Here is a 19,913-nt window from a genome sequence, read left to right on the forward strand (position 1 = left end):
GAGACAGACAGAGAGAGAGACAGACAGAGAGAGAGAGAGACAGACAGACAGAGAGAGAGACAGAAACACAGAGACACAGAGAGAAACAGAGACAGAGACACAGAGAGAAACAGAGACAGAGAGAAAACATATTCTAACAATTCAGGAGTTCAGGGAAGACTTCACAGAGGAGGAGACTACTAAAGATTAGGATGGAAAGAGTGGTAGACCTGCAGTCAGAAGATTTAGGTTTGAAGGTCAACTTTACCACGACTCAGTGTATGACCTTGGAAGAGTCACTTTAGTTTCTTCCTCTGTAAAATGAGAGGTTCAGACTTTCTTCTCTTTAAAAAAAAAAGCAAAACAAAACAAAAAACCCAACCTTATTAAGTCACTCAGCTATAGGAATTTTTAAATGACAGTACAGTGAAGACCATGAAACCCAAGCTGCTAATTATACAGTAGTAAGACACCCAGACTCCCCAGAAGCAGACAAAGCCTAGAGGGGGTGCTTGGCTCAGGGGATGGGACCACATGCCTCTTTCAGCAGTTTTTCTGAATTGCCCTTAGCCACACTATTGTTGGAAAGCTCACTGGGATTAATCTTTCTGGCCAAGCAGAGCTCCTTTCTACGTGACACTCTCTGCCAATTGCATTTTGATAGAGTAGACAAAGATTCTTATTAGGCAGTGCTGTGTCCCTCAGTGCTCCAAATAAATCTCAGAGTTGGAGGAACTTCGAAGGTCTGTCTCCTCAGCCTAACCTACACTTGAGCAGGAAATCTCTCACATATGCAAGTAGTTTATACTATGTTGGGCTGGTGTTGGTATTTATCATAGTGCAGGGTGCTCTTTCCAAAGTTGATCTCTATGATCATATTAGGAGGAATAATCTCCCCTCAAGTCCTCCTCATGGTATGGAGGTGACCCTGGGCTCTCCAAAAATTATATTAGTGTATCATGAACTCTGCCTAGATTGTCCTAGGAAACTGGCAGCACTTCAGAATATCAGCTGACAACCAGCCTAGGGGCTATCTGAGGACTAGCTTAGCTAAGGGGGAAGATCATCCCCCCCAGAGGGATGATGATGATGATGATGATGATGATGATGATGATGATGATGATGATGATGATGATGATGAAGAAGAAGAAGAAGAAGAAGAAGAAGAAGAAGAAAATCTTTGGCCATGGCAATTAATGAAACAATTTACCAACTCTCAATGAGGCTGAAGTCTATACCATGGAGATATAAGGGAATATCTACACTGATGAGGCATAGATCCAGTGGTATCCTAGGCTGACTTGTATAGTCTTAGAGAGCTGGTTGTTAAATATTCAGTATGAGCATTTATACCTCAGAAGTCAGAAAACACTATAAATTGAGGCTTAATTTGTTGATTTGTTTATTGTATAGAAATTCTAGACATAGGAAAGTGATAGAGAAATGTTCATGATCCAGGTCAAACTTGAAAGTAGGTTATATATACATTTCCTTCCCCCCCCCCTTTTTTGAGATCTAATTGGTAAACACCCCTGTATGAATCTTTAAAAATTTAAAGAATCCATAGGTTCTTCTTTTATTTACATCTTGAACATTTAGTAATTCCATATTCCTAAATTTCTTATCTTAGTTCAGTTCTCCCTTGGGTATCAGAGATCTTCTTCCCTCTTGACCAGGCAAGGGGAAAAAGTTTAGTGGAAAGAAGTAATGGATTTAGAATCAGGAGAACTCAGTTTAGAGTCCTTCACTAATATAGTCTAGCCCAGTGTGAGTGAATATTTTTGAGACTGTGTGCCCAAACTGCAACTTCAAGCTTCCTGTGAGCCCCCCACATTACCCCAGACAGGGGAGGGAGGAAGTGCTTACATTGAGAAGCTGGACAGAGGGGTGGGGCATGCAAAAATGTCCTTAGGCACTGTGGAAAGGGGGAACAGAGTAGCCCCCCTCCATGCCATTGGGGCACACTCCATCACCAAATGGTCTAGCCTCTTCACTGATATAGTTACTGACTCTCTCTGAGCCTTAGTTTCCTATCTTTAAGATGGAAGATTTAAAAAAATATTTTGCTACCCACCTCACAAGGATCTGAGGCAGCTGGTGGCACAGTGGCTAGAGTGCTAGGCCTGGAACCAGGAAGACATGAGTTCAGATCTGGCCTCAGACATTTAACTAGCTATATGACTCTGGACAAGTCACTTAACCTCTGTTCATCTCAATTTCCTTTACTGTAAACTAGGGATAATAATAGCAAACTACCTCTTAGGGCTATTATTATGAGGCTCAAATGAGATAATATTTATAAAGCACTTTCTAAGCACAATGCCTGACACACAGTAGGGACATCATTTTCTTCCCTTACAAGACCAAAATTCTTTCTCCTCCACTATGATGTTTCTGGACCAGACCTCTGATGTCATCACTTTTGGGAACTCCCTGTGAGGATCATTCTCAACCCAAGCAAATTAGCCTCTTTCCTTATACATATACTATTACATGCTCCATTATCTATACACATTACATTATCCAGGGTGTCTGAAAATTCCAAAAAGTATAAGCTATAAAAGCATAATTCCTCAATTAACAAGTGCCTTCCCCTTTCCCAGTTCTTTGCTACCATAAAAAAGATTTGCTATATTATACATATGATCTCTTTGGGGGATGTGCTGATACCCATGAATTTGAAAAGAGGAAAACCTTCAGTACATTGGGTAGAACCTCAGCTGGAAAATCATGGGAGGGCCTTCATGAGAATCTCAAAGTATGAAAATGTATGGATGAGTTGGGATCTAAACTATTGGAAGCAGAAAGCATAATGATAAGATCACAGATTCATTGAATTATTGAAATATTTTTGCAAAATATCCTTGGTTGGAGCAAACCAGGACATGTCTGTCAAGGAAATAAAACAGAAAGATAATTCAAAGTTGAAACATTATTCTGGCAGCTATATGCCAGTTATTTATGAAGGAAAAATTAATGGTTTGGGAATAATTTATTTGTAAGCACCAGTACTATTTGTGGTTCTGAATTACATACTAACTTATCTCATTCCCTCCACCAGTGACCAACATCAACTTCTCAACTTGAGTGATTCCTTCTTATGTCACAAGTCCTTCATAGGAAATCCAGCCCATGCAATATTCTTCTCGTCCTTTTAGTATCTGGGGAATATCAGTGCAGTTTATTCCTAGTTTCCATGCCATTCTTGGAAGAACCTAAGATCACATTAACTTTCTTAGCTCCTGCATTATACTCTTTGACATATATTGAATTTATGGTTTCACTAATATACCTAAGGGGCAACTAGATGGTGTGGTGGATAGAGTCCTGGGTCTCAAATCAGGAAGGCTCATCTTCCTGAGTTTAAATCTGGCCTTAGACAGACACTAGCTGTATGACCTTGGGCAAATCACTTAACCTTGTTTGTCTCAGTTTTCTCATCTGTAAAATAAGCTGAAGAAGAAAATGGCAAACCATTCTAGTATCTTTACCAAGAAAACCCTAAATGGGGTCAGATGTGACTGAAAATGACTGAACAATAATGAAAGACACCTAGATCTATTCTAGATGAATGCTTGATTAACCTTGCCTCTCTCATTTCAATTTATAAATTTGATTTCTTCGAAGCCAGTATAACACTCTAAATCCCCATTAAATATTGTCATATTAGATTTGACTCAGTATTCTAGTCTGACATGGTCTTTTAGAATCTTGATCTGGTCAATTGTGGTCTTAGGTATCTCTACTAGCTTTGTGTCTTCAGCAAATTTGTTGAGCATGACAATTGTGCCTTTATCCAAGTCCAGGTTTACAAAGCCACTCCAATGGAGATTTCTTTTTAAATTGACATCAAGTCATTAATGATTATATCTTGGGTATAGGCTTTCAACCAGTTCTAAATGAGTTCAATTGTCTAACTCATGGGTCTCACAAGAAGGACATGAGAGACATTATAGGTTGCTTTACTAAAATCTGGGTGAAAAATATCTATAATATCCCCATTATCTACCAATTTAGTAATCATGTTGAACAAGTGAAAAAGGCTTTTGCAGAATGACTTGTTCTTGATGTAGACATGTAGGCTCTTGGTGATCACTACCTTCTTTTCAAAGCTTGTGCTGTAGTAAGTGGTGTAGATCAGTTCCAATAATTCCAAATTCAGAAGCTCATTCCACTACAAAGTACTGCCTCTTTTGGTCTCCTGAAATCTTGGCTCTTCTGAGTTTGTGGTATTTCATAATCTGCAGCCATACTGAATTGTTAGGAGAATATTGCTATTAAAGACATGGACTTTGGCAGCTTAGAATTTTTGAAAGCATTACATAATTTCCCATATGTGATACAGCCTGAACTCTTTGAGTTCCATTCTGGACTTTGCTCGTTGTCCAAATGTAGCACAAAAATGGAATATGTTCTTCTCCAAAAAACTTATTTTCCTCTCCAACCTTCCATTATTCCATTCTCATATTTCTTAGAAAATGTCAAGATCATTCTTTACTTTTTCCCTATTCTACCTTGTGACATACTTATTTGTGTACATGTTATATCCTCTATTAGACTGAAAGCTATCTGAGGGCAGAGATTGTGCTTTATCTTATTTGTGTGCCAGTACAATGGAGCACTTATTTCAGTGGATCTATGATCTCTCCACCAGTGTTGATAACAACCCTTCCATACCATTTCATCCAATAAATTCTTATCCATAGCTTTCAAAAAATGCTCTATAGAGCAGAGGTTCTTACACTTCTTTATGTTGTAGGCCCCTTTGGCACTCTAGTGAAGCTTGTGGACTCTTTCCCAGAATAATATTTTTAATGTGTAAAATAAAATACATAAGATTGCAAAGTAAACCATTTATATTTTTAAAGTTATCAAAATATTTTTGTAAAAAGTTCACCAGCCCCAGGTTAAGAATCCCTGCTGTTAAAGATCCACTAAGTCTTTTAGAGGTCTTCCTCTGGATCTTGAAATATTTCTTGGGTGCCATTGTAATATTCTTTTCATGCTTGCTATCACAAACACATGGCTCACTTCCTTTTCTGGTCATACTTGTTTGTTGCATTAATTAGGTTTTCATGTTTAGGGAGTTTTGTTGGATTTCTTTTAGATTCCATTTTATAATACCCAAATGCCTTTTTCTCTTGAAAGTTGGGCCCCAGGTGAATGGAGTTCCTGCAGTCAGTCCTGTGGGGGAGGCCAGCAAACCCGGCTTATTCAATGTATCCAAAAGAGAAGTTTTCAAAAGGAAGAGATTGTAGTACATTCTCGGTGCCCAGTGAGCACCCCATCCCAGATCCAAGTCTGCAATACTCATGCCTGTCCTCCAGAATGGAACCCTGGGCCATGGTCTCAGGTAAGAAATAAAACATTTATTGCCTTATGTTTCCCTACTATTAGCAGAAACACCAAAAAGACAGAGAGGAAAGAGACAAGAAAGAGAGAATTTGTCCAGCTTTGGACACTTCATTTTGGGAAAGAATTAACATAACTAAAACAGGATTCAGAGCACAGTGAGCATTCAAAATTAGTGAATATGATAACTATTTGAATGATATTTGACCTTTTGGGGGCCTGTTGTTGTTGTTGTTGTTGTTGACTTGGCTTGAGAAGAAAGTAGTCATCATCATCATCATGATATAATAAGTACCAACTATGTACTCTGTATACAAAGTCAAAACTGAAATAGAGGACCACCTGTCAGGGCATTCCTCCAAGTAAAGGAGAGGATAAAGCCTTTTCCAATTCTACTAGTCTGTTCTTCCTAGCTCTTTCATTCTATGGCAAAACACCATAATAGTGAATGAGAGGTGGATTTGGGGTAGGTGGGAGGATCAGGTTTTGAATCTCAGCTCTGTTACTAATGATGGTTGACCCTTGAGTAAATCATATCTTCTCTCTGAAGAGCATCTTTGAAATGAAAGAGTTGAATGAATGACCTCTGTAGTTTTTTCTAGTGTTAAATTCTGTGATTCAGTGAGAGTCTTATAGCCAACAGAGGAAGTCACATGGAGTATGACCTTGGGGAAGTGATAAAGGGTGGTGGGTGATGGCATATCATGTTGCTTCTTGTTGGAGGGAGGAGGAGGGATCTAGTCTGGATCAGAGGCAATTTATGAGTCTTTTTGATGTTCTTAAGGACTTAGGGTCAGAGCAAGGCAATCACTAAATCAGAGCAGACAGTATGGATTATGCCCCAGCCCCCAATTCAAAGAGAAGTTACATCGGTTATCTACGATCCCTCTTTGATCACCTATAGTCAATGAGAAGAATGAACTTCCCAAGTCTTCTTAAAGCATATACTGTTTGAGCTAGAAGGGACCTTAGAGAACATCTAGTCACAGAATTATGGATCCATAAGGGACCTCAGATGTCATTTAGCCCAGTTCTCTCATTTTAGAGATGAGGGAAGAAGAAACCCAGGAAAGTTGAATTCCCCAATGACACACAAGTAATAAGCATGAGATGCAGAATTTGAAACTATGTCCTCTGACTCCAAAGCCAGTGGTCTTTCTACTATGCCACAATGAATCCTTAGTACTACCCCTTTTATTTGACATAGGGTGAAGCTATGGCTCAGCTTCAGAAAAAGTAAGGGGCTTGTTGAAGTCAAGCAGTGGATCAATGACAGGGACATTAATAAAACAGAAATTACCTGTCAGTGCAGGGCACCTTCCTAGTCATCTCTGACACATGTAGGGTTTCACACGTGTGTACAGTAGAAAGTCAGCCAATTCTAATTCATGATGGTTAGCATCTAAATTGAACTCTTTAGGTCTTATGAATAGTTCCATAAAGTTGAAAGTGTAGCATCAGACTATGGTATTGAAATGAAAGAATTCTTTTGAAAATCCTAGACATCAGAGAAGAATTATTATTGACTTATTAAATTTCATAGAAGACTATCAGAGTAGGAAGAAACCCCAAGAAATAAAGCATGGTCAAATCAAGTCAACAAGCATCTATCAAGAATTTATGGTGGGGGGGGGGGCGGCAGCTAGGTAGCTCAGTGGATTGAGAGTCAGGCCTAGGTCCTAGGTTCAAATCTGACCTCAGATACTTCCCAGCTGTGTGACCCTGGGGAAGTCACTTGATCCCCATTGCCCATCCTTACCACTCTTCCACCTAAGAGCCAATATACAGAAGTTAAGGTTTAAAAAAAAAAAGAATTTATGGGGGGAGGGGGCAGGCCTAGAGATAGGAGGTCCTAGGTTCAAATCTGGCCTCAGACACTTCCTAGCTGTGTGACCCTGGGCAAGTTACTTGACCCCCTTTGCCTAGCCCTTATCATTCTTCTGCCTTGGAACCAATACAGAGTATTGATTCTAAGGCAGAAGGTAAAGGTTTTTTAAAAAAAACAAACAAACAAAAGAAATTATAGGGGGTTGGTGGATAGAGCACCAGGCCTGGAGACAGGAGGTTCAGGGTTCAAACATAGCCTCAGAGACTTCCTAGCTGTATTACCCTGAACAAGACACTTAACCCCAATTGCCTAGCCCTTATTGCTCTTCTGCTTTGGAATTGATACTTAGTATTGATTCTAAGACAGAAGGTAAAGGTTTTAAAAAGTACTTACTATGTGTCAGGCATTGTGCTAAGTGCTAAAGATACAATGAAAAGCAAAGGCTAACCCTTACCTTCAAGTAGCTCACAATCTAAAAGGGAAGACAAAAAGAAAAATAAAGGCATAAAAGATATATACAATGCCGATGGAAGGTAATCTCAGGGTCTCTGAAAAAAAGGCACTATTTGTGGTGGGGAGGAAGAGTGGAAAAATCTCTTGTAGAAGGTAATTTGGATAATTTGAGTTGAGTCTTAAAGGAAATTAGAAAAGAAAACTAAAAAGTGAGAAAATGCCATGTTTTGTTGTGGAGGACAACACCTGAAAAATGTAATAGGTAAAGGTTTTAAAAGTATAAAAGCAGATTTTTGCAAGCATATTAGGGAAAGCCTTTGCTGGAAGTCATGGACATTCTGAATAAAATGCAGGGGGTAGAGAGGAGAGAGGAAGCAACAGACATTGCTGTTTTGAGAGGGGTTTGGAGCAGAAGTGCAATCAGCAGTCCCTATTTGACCTGGGATCTTGGAGAGTGGTGAAGGTTGTAAAGGTTGAAGATATCCTGCAAGTCAACTCTGAGAAAAGACCATGGGTACAGGAAGAAGGCAGATCATGCTGCAATAGATGTAATGTGCTTTAAGCACTTTATCACTTACAAGACATTAATTACAGAACACAGAATGACAAAATATAAAATATAAGACCTGGATAGGATCTTAGATCCATATACCTCATTTTATAGAGGGGGCTGCTGTGGCCACAAAGCACAGGCAAGGGGCTTAGGCTAGGGACTTGGCCAAAGTCACGCAGCTAATAAATGATAGTCAGGTCTGGAGACTAGGTACCTTAATTCCTTCACCAAGGTTCCATTTACTAACAGACAGGACCATGATCTGTGCTTGAGGAAAGAAAACCTCAGAGCTGAAAAACTTTCTATTGGCTTCTTGCCAGCAAGCAGACACCAACATTGACTGTCTCTGCCCTGAGGGACCCCTTGATTTGAATTCTTCTCATTCCTATGGGGGAAGGACAGGAGACAAAACTGCAGGAGCTCCTGGAGTGGGCTGGGAAATCTTCTCTGTGCCCTCTCATGTACACCAATGTCTAATGATTTGGCCTTAAGACATCCCTATTTTAGTCTTAAAATAGTTAATTTTCAAAAAATCTCAAGTCTCAGAAATGTTTCCCAGCAATTTCCCACGAGCACTAAATCTAGTGACCACAGGATATAAAAGCTAAAGCCCTGGACTTAGCATCAGAAGACCTAGATTCTAGGGCTGGCTTAGCTATTGACTTGAGATATGCATCCTTGGAAATGTTGATGTTCATCTCAATCAAGGGAAAATTAGTTCTATTTTCTCTCCAATGATTCTGTTAGAAGCATTAGACTTTCTGGTTGAAAGACTTCTGTTGGGAATGGGATTCCTAATTTTCTTGGGGGCTAGGGTGGGGAGGTGAATATATACCCTGTGATATCCTTTTAACCTAAATATACTAGTCTCTCTCTGATGGGCATCTCTCTCTCCAAAGTGTTCCAAGACCTGTGGACGAGGGGTGAAGAAGCGGGCAATCTATTGTCAAAGTGCTGCCAGAGGTGATATCCTACCAGACAACATGTGTGTCTCAGTCCCAAAGCCAGAAGCCCAAGAGGGCTGCGTGCTAGGCCGCTGTCCCAGGAACGACCGGCTTCAGTGGGTGGTTTCCTCTTGGAGTGAGGTAGGATCTTTTAATGTGCAGGTGAAGGTTCACAAAAGTCCTGTGGACTGGAGGCTTCCATGCCAACTCCTTTTTTTCCAAGCTTGATAAGTTGACAAGAGACTGTTCTATCTTTACCTTCCAAGGGCTGGAGTTATGCTAATCCTACATTTGCTGTCACAGTATCTATTTATAAATTCTGCTGTACCGCATGTTACACAGAGCAAAGTTAAAATGGGAAAGACACTGGGCTGGGAGTCAAGAGACCTGGGTTCCAGCCCCAGGTAGTCCACTTATTAATGGCATTTGGCTCTGAGCAAGTCACCTCTTTTCTTAAAATCTGTCTCCTCATCTGTAAAATGATGAAGTTGGATTAACTGTTTTCTTTTCTTCTTTTAAAAATATTATTTATTTATTTTAACATTCCTTTCTCTTTAAATATTGAGTTCCAAATTCTCTCCTCTCCCATCACCTCTCCTACCCACTGAGAAAACAAGCAAAATGATATCAATTATACATGTGAAATCATGCAAAACATATTTCTAGAGCAATTTTTTTAAAGCAAGAAAAATAAAGTAAGAAAGATATTTTCATTTCTACTCAAGAGTTCATTAGTTCTCTCTTAAGACGTAGATAACATTTTTGATTATGAGTTCTTTGGAATTTATTGGATCATTGTATTGAGTAATTAAATCTTTCAAAGCAGATAATCATTCCATCATTGTGTTTACTATGTACAATGTTCTGGTTCTTCTCCTTTCACTTTTCATCAATTTATATAGGTCTTGTGGTGTTTTTCTAAAAACATCTCCCTCATCATTTCATATAACACAGTAATGCTCCATCACAATTATATGCCATAACTTCCTTGATTTCCAATTCATTGCCCACCACAAAAAGAACTGCTATAAATATTTTTGTACATAGATGCTTTTTTTCCTTTTTCTTTGATCTTGTTGGGATACTGAACTATGGTATTGTTGGATCAATGTGTGTGCACAATTTTATAGCCATTGGGCCCTAGTTCTAAATTGTTCTCCAGAATGATTGGGCCTGTTCATTACTCTACTAATGATCCATTAATGTTCCTATTTCTCCCTTATACCCTCCAGCACATGTCTCTTCTGATAGATATAAGGTAATATCTCAGCATTGTTTCAATTTGCATTTTTCTAATCAATAATTATGTAGAGGATTTTTTCACATGAAAATAAATAGTTTTGATTTCTTCTTCTGAAAACTGCCTATTCACATATTTTGACCATTTATCAATTGGGGAATGGCTCCTAATTTTATAAATTTGACTTAGTTCTATATTCATTATATAGTTGAAAAATGAGGTCTTTAGCACAGAAACTTCCTATAAATTTTTTTATCACTTCATTGTCTATGGTACCTTTTAACAGCATATAATTTTCTTGATTATCTCTTTTAATTAGGGCCATTTTCATTTTTTCTTTGTCTGAGATCATGTTTGCTAACCCTGCCTTTTTTACTTCAGCTGATGCATATTAGACTCTGTTCCAGTCCATTAAAAAAAATTGTGAATGTGTCTATTTCAAATGTATCTATTGTAAACAACATATTGTTGGATTCTTGTTTCCAATTCATTCTATTATCTGCTTCCATTTCATTTGTGAGTTTATCCCATTTGTATTTACTCTTACAATTACTATGTAATTCCCTTCATCCAATTTTCTTCTGTTTTTTCCCTTCTTTTTATATTGTTCCTCCTCAAAAGTCCATTTTGCTTCTGACCAATGCTTTCCTTAATCCACCCTCCTCTTTATCACACACACCCCTTTTTAATCCCTTTTGCCTTCTTTTTTCCCTTTTGGGTAAATTATACTTCTGTACTCAACTTTGTGTGTATAACATCCCTTGAGCCAATTCAGATGAAAGTGAGGCTCAAACATTAACCAACACCTCCTTCATGTCTCCCTCCATTATAAAAGCTCTTACTAATGTGCCTTTCTTATGTAAAAAAAGTTTCCCTTTTCTATCTCTTCTTTCCCCTTTCTCTCAATGCATCCCTCTTTATCATCCTTTCTTTTTTTTTTTTGAAGTTCATTCCAACATCAACCTATGTCCATGCCAACTGTCTATACAAACTCATTTTAACTGCCCTTATAATGATACAGTTCTTAGGATTTATATGTATCATCTTCCCATATAGGAATGTAAATAGTTTAACTATATTGAGTCCCTTATGATTACTCTTTCATATTTACCTTTTTATGTTTCCTCTGAGTCTTGAATTTGAATGGCAAGTTTTCTATTCAGCTCTGGTCTTTTCATTAGGAATGTTTATAAATCCTCTGTTTCATTAAATATCCATTCTCCCTCCCCAAATTATACTCAGTTTTTCTGGGTAGATGATTCTTATTTATAATCCTAGCTCCTTTGCCTCCCTGAATATCATATTCCAAATCCTCTACTCTTTCAACATGGAAACCACTAAATCTTTGGTGATCCTGACTATGACTCATCATATTAGAACTGTTTCTTTCTGGCTGAAGTGTTTTCTCTTTGACCTGGGAGCTCTGGAATTTGACTATAATATTCCTAGGCATTTTTATTTTGGGAGATCTCTTTCAGGAAGTAATAAGATGTCTCTTTCAATTTCTATTTTACTCTCTGGATCTAAGATATCAGAGTAAATTTCCTGCTTTTTAAGGAATTATTTTCTTCAGCTTCTTTTACCTTCAGTTAATTCTGTTTTTTAAGATGTTTTTTTCTTCAGTATTTTTTGTGCTTTTTAAAAAAACAACATGTGCTCTTTTCTTTTCTCTTAAAATGTTACCTTCTGTCTTAGAATCAATATTGTGTATTGGTTCCAAGGCAAAGAGTGGTAAAGGGTAGGCAGTGGAGGTTAAGTGACTTGCCCAGGGTCACACAGCTAGGAAGTTGTTCATTCTCTTCTCATAATTTTCTTACATCACTCTGATTTCCTTTCCTAATTTTTCTCTATTCTTATCTCTTTTTTTAAGTTTCCCAGGAATTCTTGTTGAGCTTGGGTCCAATTAGTATTTTTTCTTTGAGGATTTTATTATAGCTATTTGCTCATGCTCTATCCCTTATAGCTCTAACATTCTATGTCTAATGTTCTAAGGTTACTTCTAGGCCTAATAAATGTTCTATGGTCTAAATTCAACTAATATTTAAATGCCTACTATGTGTCAGACACTGCTAAGAGTTAAAAAATATAAATACAAAGTATAAGTCCCAATTAAAAATCCTACCTCCTATAGGAAGACTTCTCCAACCCTTCTTAATTCCACTACTTACCCTCTGTTAATTATTTCCTATTTATCCTGTAAAAAGCTTGTTTGTATATATTTGTTTACATGTTGTCTCCTCCATTAGATTGTAAGCTCCTTAAGGACAAGAATTATGTTTTGCCCTTTTTTGTATCCCCAGCACTTAGCTCCATGTCTGGCACATAGTAAGTATTTAATAAAAATTTTTGATTGATTGAAACAAACTCTACTTGAAATAGGCTTATATTCTAATGAAAGATAGAATAATATGTGTCTATATATGTAAAAAATGCATACTGCATACATGTAATATAAATAAATATACATGATATGATTAGATAAATGCAAGGTAGTTTGGGAGACAGGACACTAGCAGTTTGGGGGAATCAGAAAAGGCTTCATGCAGAATGTTCTCTGAATCTTTTCCTCTTTTGAATGGCATAAATAAATATCTGGTGAAACCAAATCAGTTCAGTTTGTTGGGGAAATCAGAAGGGTTGAAATGGAGTGTCATTTTCTCACCCCCTACTCTCATCCTCTAGTGCTCAACATCCTGTGGTCCAGGTATAAAGAAAAGGGTGGTACAATGCAGTGAGAAAGGCCTGCCAGGAAAGCTGATGACTTTCCCAGAGCGAAGATGTCGTCACATCAAGAAACCAAAGGTAGACCTGGAGGAAGCCTGTCACCAAGGAACTTGCCCAAAAGCCCCTGGGCCTTCACTGGTTGCCCGATGGTATTCTTCCCCTTGGCAACAGGTAGGACACCCTCTTCTAAGTCTACTAGTACTTCATTCTTGTAAACATGCTAGTTGAAGGGGCATCAGGGTGGAACAGGATGGGTAGGGAACTTGACATTAAGTCAGAAAAAGGTTTGAAAGCCAGATCTGAACCAAGTATTGCCATTTCCATTTTATGGATATGGAACCTGAGGTCCAGAGAGAAGATGAGACTCCCAGAAGGTCAACGGCGGAGCCAGGACTCAAAGCCTCATCTTCTGACTGCCAGTCTAGAGATCTTTTTGCTGCCTCAAACTTTCTCAGTGGAACTAAACCTTCAGCTCATAGGAAGGGACCTTTAGGAACTAATCAAAGGAGTCCTTCCTTCTATCTTGGACTAATCAGCATTCCTCTCTCAGAAATTCCTCTCACACAAATTCCTCTCACACTGACCATATAACAGCTTCATAGGGAGGGCATAGTTAGGAACAGCTGAAAGAGGCCTATAGAAGAAAGACTATTCTATTCAATATGTATTAAAAAAAATTAAGTGCCTGCTGAATGGAATTGGAATTAGGTTCTCATGTACTATTAGAAGGACTCTTAGAGATCATAATCCAGCAGTTCTTAACCCACAAGTAGTCTATGGATAGGTTTCAGGTGGTCTGTAAATCTTAATGGGAAAAAATACATCTTTATTTTCACTAGCCTCTAACTGATATTTAGCATTTCTTTTAATTATTTAAAATTTTTTCTTCTGAAAAAGGGCCCATAGTCTTCATCATACTGCCAAAGGAGTCCACAGCACACAAAAAATTAAGAACCCTAATATTATCCATTTGCCTCTTTTTATAAATAAAGAATCTGAGACTTGGGGAGTAGTATTGACTTGCTCCTGGTTGCTTAATTGGTAAATGGCAAATCCAATATTCAAAGCCTGTTCTCCTGACTCCCAGGTCAGGGCTAATACGTGTGTAGAACAGCAGATTGTCTAAGCTGGAAAGGACCTTAGCAAACACATGATTTAACACCTTCATTTGAATAAAGATGAAACAGTCTTAAATCTGTATCCTGTGGCCCAAGCATAAAGCAATGCCTCAAGTCGCATAGCCACTAGCTGGGATTAGGGTCAAAGGATCCAAACTCTATAATTTTCCCACTACATTTTATTGATAATACTTTGCGGTGACAGAGAAAAGACTTACCAGGTTAAGACTTGCTCCTAGAAATACCCCGACGGAATGGTTCCATGTGACAAAATTATTCTGAGAAAATGGGTTTGGGATGGATTTTGGCATCGTGTTTCCCCACCTCTCCTTGCCTCCACCTCCAACCTTGGACATTTGGGGAGAGCCTTCTCAGGTATGCCTGTGGCTCTCAGTAGAAGGGGATGCTGTGGTTAGAAAAGAGAGTGTACTGTCTGGGCACCTCATCACCTCCTCAGCTTCGGGGCACCCCAACTTTTTCTCAATGAGGAATCAGGCTGTTGCATGTGCAAAGATTACTTGGAGTTTTTTAATCCCGTGTGATTAATTACTAGTTGTGCCTGCAGTTATCTCTGCATTCCTGAGAATAGCTTTGGTGCTGCTTAGCATCTGCCAGTCTTTGGGACGCCCATCCCTCTAGACAACAGACATATTGCATCTGGCCAAGATGTTTAAATTTGATCCTTTTTTAGGCTAGAATAGACAGATGCCATCTAGTCCAACCACCTCATTTTACTGATGGAGAAATTGACTAAGAGGAAAATGACTTGCCTAGGGTCACATGATTGACAAGGAACAGGGCTAGGATTTTAATCAAGATCTTCTGACTCTAGATCCAGTGTACTTTTTCTTTTTTTTTTTCTAATCAAAATATAACAATTTATTCAAAACACTGAATATGATCTGTTGATTCTCTCCTTGAAACAAATCTTAAAACACACGAGTTGCTTTTTTTTTTTTTTAAAGTGTGTGGGTGAGTAGGAGGTGGCAGGGGAACAAAACAGCTTGATTTTGACTTTCAAACTGACCAGTGTTCTTTTTCTTATGTCACACGGCTTGTGGAATTGATCGTTAATCTTTTAAAAAACATTCTCTACACGGAACAAAATTAATAAAACATATGCCTAGCTACTGTAAAACTTCTCACATAAATAACAACCTGATTTATCTTCCATCTCTTTCTTCTCCTCAATCATCCAAGAGACCATCATTTGAGGAGGACTATAGCCTAATGATAGGATGGAGAAAGCAATATACCAGGCACTCTGGGGTATACAAAAATAAATAAGACCTGACATTAGGCAAGTAACTTCCCCTCTTAACACCCTAGTTTCTTTATAAAATAGAGGGCTTGGATTAGATGATCCCTAAGGTCCTATCCACTTATATTATAAATTATAAATTTCTATTCTAAAAGCCCTTAAAGCTCCAATAATTTACATTTTACAAGCCTGCCTTCCAGGTCTACAATGTTATGTTTTGTATTCTAAAGGTCCTACCTACCCTTTCTGACACTTTGTTCTAAGCCCCTGTCCTGGTCATGGTTTAATATCTCATATAATGGATCACCCAGAGCCTGAAGGTTTAAGTAAACAATCCATTTAATAAAAATAAATGCAGCTGCCCTCAGGTAAAAAGCAGTTCCCAAGGCAGTTAAAAAGTAGGTCATAAGAAGATAAAAGCAGATAAAAGTCTTGGCAGGGAGGTTAAGAACAATGAACAAGGAAATTCTCTGGAGTCTCCAGAGCTCATTGCCAGCCTCTTAGAGCCTTTATATCCTATTTGCCCAAAGGGCTCACACAGCTAGGTCCCAAATCAGTCCATCTGAGGACAAAGTTAATTTGAACAGCTCACAATAATCCTGGCCAGCATTGAAGGAATTTAGGAAGTTAACTCAAGTCTCTCTGTTACCACCTGTATCATGGCCCATAATAGTGCCCTTTCAGTTCAAACATTTTCTCTTCTGTGGGCATTTTCAGCTTTGATGTTTTAACTTCTCCAGAAATTTCTTCTTCCTTCTCTTCCTCCTCTCCTCATTCTCCTCCTGCTAATCATCCTAAAGACCACCATCTTAATTCTATTGACTCTCCATGTTTTCCCCCTCCTGCAGTGCACAGTGACCTGTGGAGGTGGCCTACAGACCAGAGCAGTGCAGTGTCTCCAGGAAGGTCGGCCCACAGCCAATTGTCTCATTCACCAAAAGCCATCAGCTGTCCGAGCCTGTAACACCAACTTTTGCCCCATGCCAACAAAGAGAGGTAACAAGCCCTGCAACTTGAATTGGGATTGTTCACTTTCAAAAAAATATATATTTCTCAGAATAATTTGACATGTATTAGTATCACCTGGAATTCGACCCATTTAATCCTTTCCTCTTTTTTGTTCATCAAACATTAAGTATGTAAGTATATATTGTATATTTGGAGCCCTATGCTAGGCAATCTGGGGTGTCAAAAAAATAAACTAGACCTTACCCCTGCCTTCCCAAGATCTTTTAGCAAAATAAATACAATGCAGAAATGACTATTCTAGTATTAAAAATAGAATGGAAGATATTATAGAGATTTAATTGAATTTAAGTTCCCTGAGGACAGGGACTGTTTTGCTTCGTCATCCAAGTTTTTATTAAGCTCAACAATAACCTTGATTCTCTAGGTACCTCCCCCAGCATCTGCCATATAGTAAGCACTTTAAAATGCCTGTTGAATGAATGCATAAATAAGATGTTACAATAATCATAGGACATTAGTTTTGGGAAGGACCTCAGTTGTCATCTTGGCTAATCTGTATCTGCATGTGAGCTCCCTTTTGTGGCATATCAAGCAAGTGGCCCAATAAATGGGAAGGGAAAGGGATGAATATACCAGGCATGGGTAACAGTGTAAGAAAAAAGAAAGGAGAAGATAACCCAGTGGACAGAGAGCCAGGTGTGGAGGCAAAAGGTCCTGGGTTCAAATCTGGCCTCAGATACTTCCTAGCTATGAGACCCTGGGCAAGTCACTTGTGAGAATTAAAATTAATATCCAAATACCTCAAGTATTATATTTAATAAGATTTATTTATAAAAACTTGAAGCAAAGGAAGGAAAAAACCTCAGTAAAGAAAGTCAGCCTTCCCAGCTGTGCACATGGAAAAGAGAGAGTGTGGACAGAGTTACACACAACTTATAAACAAACAAGTAAGCTCACAACTTGGGGGTGAAGGGAAAAGGATGCTGGGTAATGAAAAAAGAATTCTGGGAGATGGAGTCCAAAGGTTCAAGATTTCTAATTAATACACACCCCAATTGCCTAGCCTGACCACTCTTCTGCCTTGGAACCAATACTTAGTAATGATTTCAAGACAGGAGATAAATATGTTTAAAAAGAGAGAGAACTCAGAGCGCCTTCCTTAGCATGAAGTGGCACAAAAAGAAGACTAGTGGAATGACAATAATCAACTTACATTTTGTAGTGCCATAAATATACAAATTGTTGTGTTACGCTGGAGAGTGAACTCAGTGCAAAAGCCAGTGTCGATGCACCATCGAGTATATAAAGGGTAGTAAAATGTTAGAAGACTGGAAAGGTAAGAAAGGGTCAGCTGATAAAGGGCTTCAAAAGTTGTCAGAGAGATTCCAGATCAAAGCACACCATCTTTTCACTTTATTTCCTTCATGAGTCTGTTATTGTATGGTATGATGCGTGTCTTCTGTCATGGCATATAAACACTGTGGAAATATATATTGCATGAAAGCACTGGTATAGCCTATATCAGACTAATTACTCTCTCAGGGAGGGAAGGAGAGAGAATATGAATCGCAAAATGTCAGAAGACAATTGTTAAAATTGTTTTTACATGTAAGTAAAAAAAAATAAAAGAAAGTTTAAAATAAAATTTTTCAAAAAGTTGTCAGAGACCTCAGAACTTAGAACACAATGTGTCAGAGCTAAGAAGAATATCAGAGCATAGAATGTCACAGCTGGAAGGGACCTTAAACAAGAGAAAGTCTGAAATAAAGTGACTTGATGGAGTAGGTGACACATTTTAGAACTTATAGTATCCAAAGTAGAAGGAATCTGGAATGTCACAACTGGGAGTGAACTTGGAACATAGAATAGAAGGGACCTTAGCCATCATCTGTTTCAAGGCCACACAGCAAGTTTGTGGTATAGCTGAGATTGTAATCCAATATTTCTGATTATCAATACAGAAATATTTCCATTAGGACACAGTTGTCTCTCTAGGGAGATGAAAATGATGGGAAACATAGTCAAAATTAGGTCCCAACGATTACCAGTATAAGTTTGGCTCTAGGGCACATGACTAGAGAGTTCTGGCAATAGTTTGACTGGGATGTTCTCTTTTTAGATGAGCCACCCTGTGTGGATTTCTTCAGCTGGTGCCATCTGGTTCCACAACATGGTGTCTGCAACCACAAGTTTTACGGCAAACAGTGCTGCAAGTCATGCTCAAGGAAGAACCGGTGATGACGATGATAATAACAACTCCTATTTCTTTAGTGCTATAAGGTTTACAAATGCTTTCCCCAAAACAGCCTTGTGAGGTAGGTAGTACAAGGATTTTTATCCCCGTTTCAGAGAAGAATCTGAGACCTGGGGAAAAAGAAGAGAGGTGCCTTGGCCAAAGTCACAGGCCCAGCAAGTGACATAGCCCAAACCCAAACCCAGGTCATCCGGCTCCAGGTCTATTATTCTTACCACTACCCTGTTCTGCCTTTCAATTTTAAAACAATGCCTGTTGGGGATTTGAGTAGGATCAAGCTCCCCTTTTACCCACAAAGGAACCAGTGAACACCCTCCCTTGGGTCACTCATAGTACTTAACAAGCAAGTGGAGTACTGGGCTGTAAGAACGTAGCCACAGCGAAGTGCTTAAAGGACAGAGAATTGTTCATGTTGATAAACCATGCCCACTTCAGAGCCCTTGCGCAGAAGATGTCATGATGGATTCCCTCTCATAAAGTCCTTTCAGCCTCAGCTGTCCTTTGGAGCATATTGTTCTATCACACTAAGATATACTGAGTTACTGACAAAAACTCAAATATTTAACCATTTCCACATCTGTCAAAAGGACATATTGAGTCAACTGAGAAAACTCGTCTCCTTGTAGATTCACCAAGTCACAGATAGAACTGAAAGGAACCATTGAGCTACAGAATCTCAGAATCTCAGAGTTGGAATGGATCTCAGCTGTCTCATAGTCCAACCCCTCCCTGAGCAGAAATTCACACTATAGTTTTCCTCACAAATGGTTATCCAGCCTCTTCCACTTTCTAAATTGTCAAAGTTTTTTTTTTAATCAAATTTATTAAATCTGCCTTTACACATCTTCCACTAATTTCTCGCCATTTCATTCTTTGAGGTGAGGAGAAAAAGCCCAGTCTCTCTTCCACATCACTATCTTTCAGCCACTTGAAAACAGCAGTCAGGTGTTGTTTTTTCTGCCTCCTCAATTCCTCCAGGTGATCCTTGGATAGCTTGATCTCTAGGCTCCTCTCCATCTTAGTCATGCTGCTTTGGATGAGCTCTAGCTTGTCACTATCCTTCCTGATATGTGGTAACCAGTGCTGAACCCACTATTCCAGATGTTGTCACATCAAGGTGGACTCTGGCTCCTTCATTTTACAGCTGAGGAAACTGAGGCATACAGAAACAAAGGAGCTTGTTCAAGATCACACAGCAAGTGGGTATCGGAGGCACAATGGTCTTCTGCTGCAATAAG

General features: G+C 38.8%; 1 protein-coding gene across 1 annotated transcript in view; it reads left to right on the plus strand.

Annotated features, from left to right (window-relative positions):
- The window catches only part of ADAMTS18 (ADAM metallopeptidase with thrombospondin type 1 motif 18), a 193,955-nt gene extending 175,296 nt beyond the window's left edge, over positions 1-18,659 (plus strand). The window contains exons 20-24 of the mRNA XM_044659455.1: positions 5,128-5,332; positions 9,065-9,250; positions 13,032-13,244; positions 16,301-16,448; positions 18,541-18,659. Coding sequence (XP_044515390.1) covers positions 5,128-5,332; positions 9,065-9,250; positions 13,032-13,244; positions 16,301-16,448; positions 18,541-18,659 — 871 coding nt within the window. The remainder of the gene's footprint in view (positions 1-5,127; positions 5,333-9,064; positions 9,251-13,031; positions 13,245-16,300; positions 16,449-18,540) is intronic.
- Positions 18,660-19,913: the final 1,254 nt, after the last annotated feature.

The sequence above is a fragment of the Gracilinanus agilis genome, chromosome 2 (genome assembly GCF_016433145.1).
Source record: "Gracilinanus agilis isolate LMUSP501 chromosome 2, AgileGrace, whole genome shotgun sequence".
Taxonomy (NCBI): domain Eukaryota; kingdom Metazoa; phylum Chordata; class Mammalia; order Didelphimorphia; family Didelphidae; genus Gracilinanus; species Gracilinanus agilis.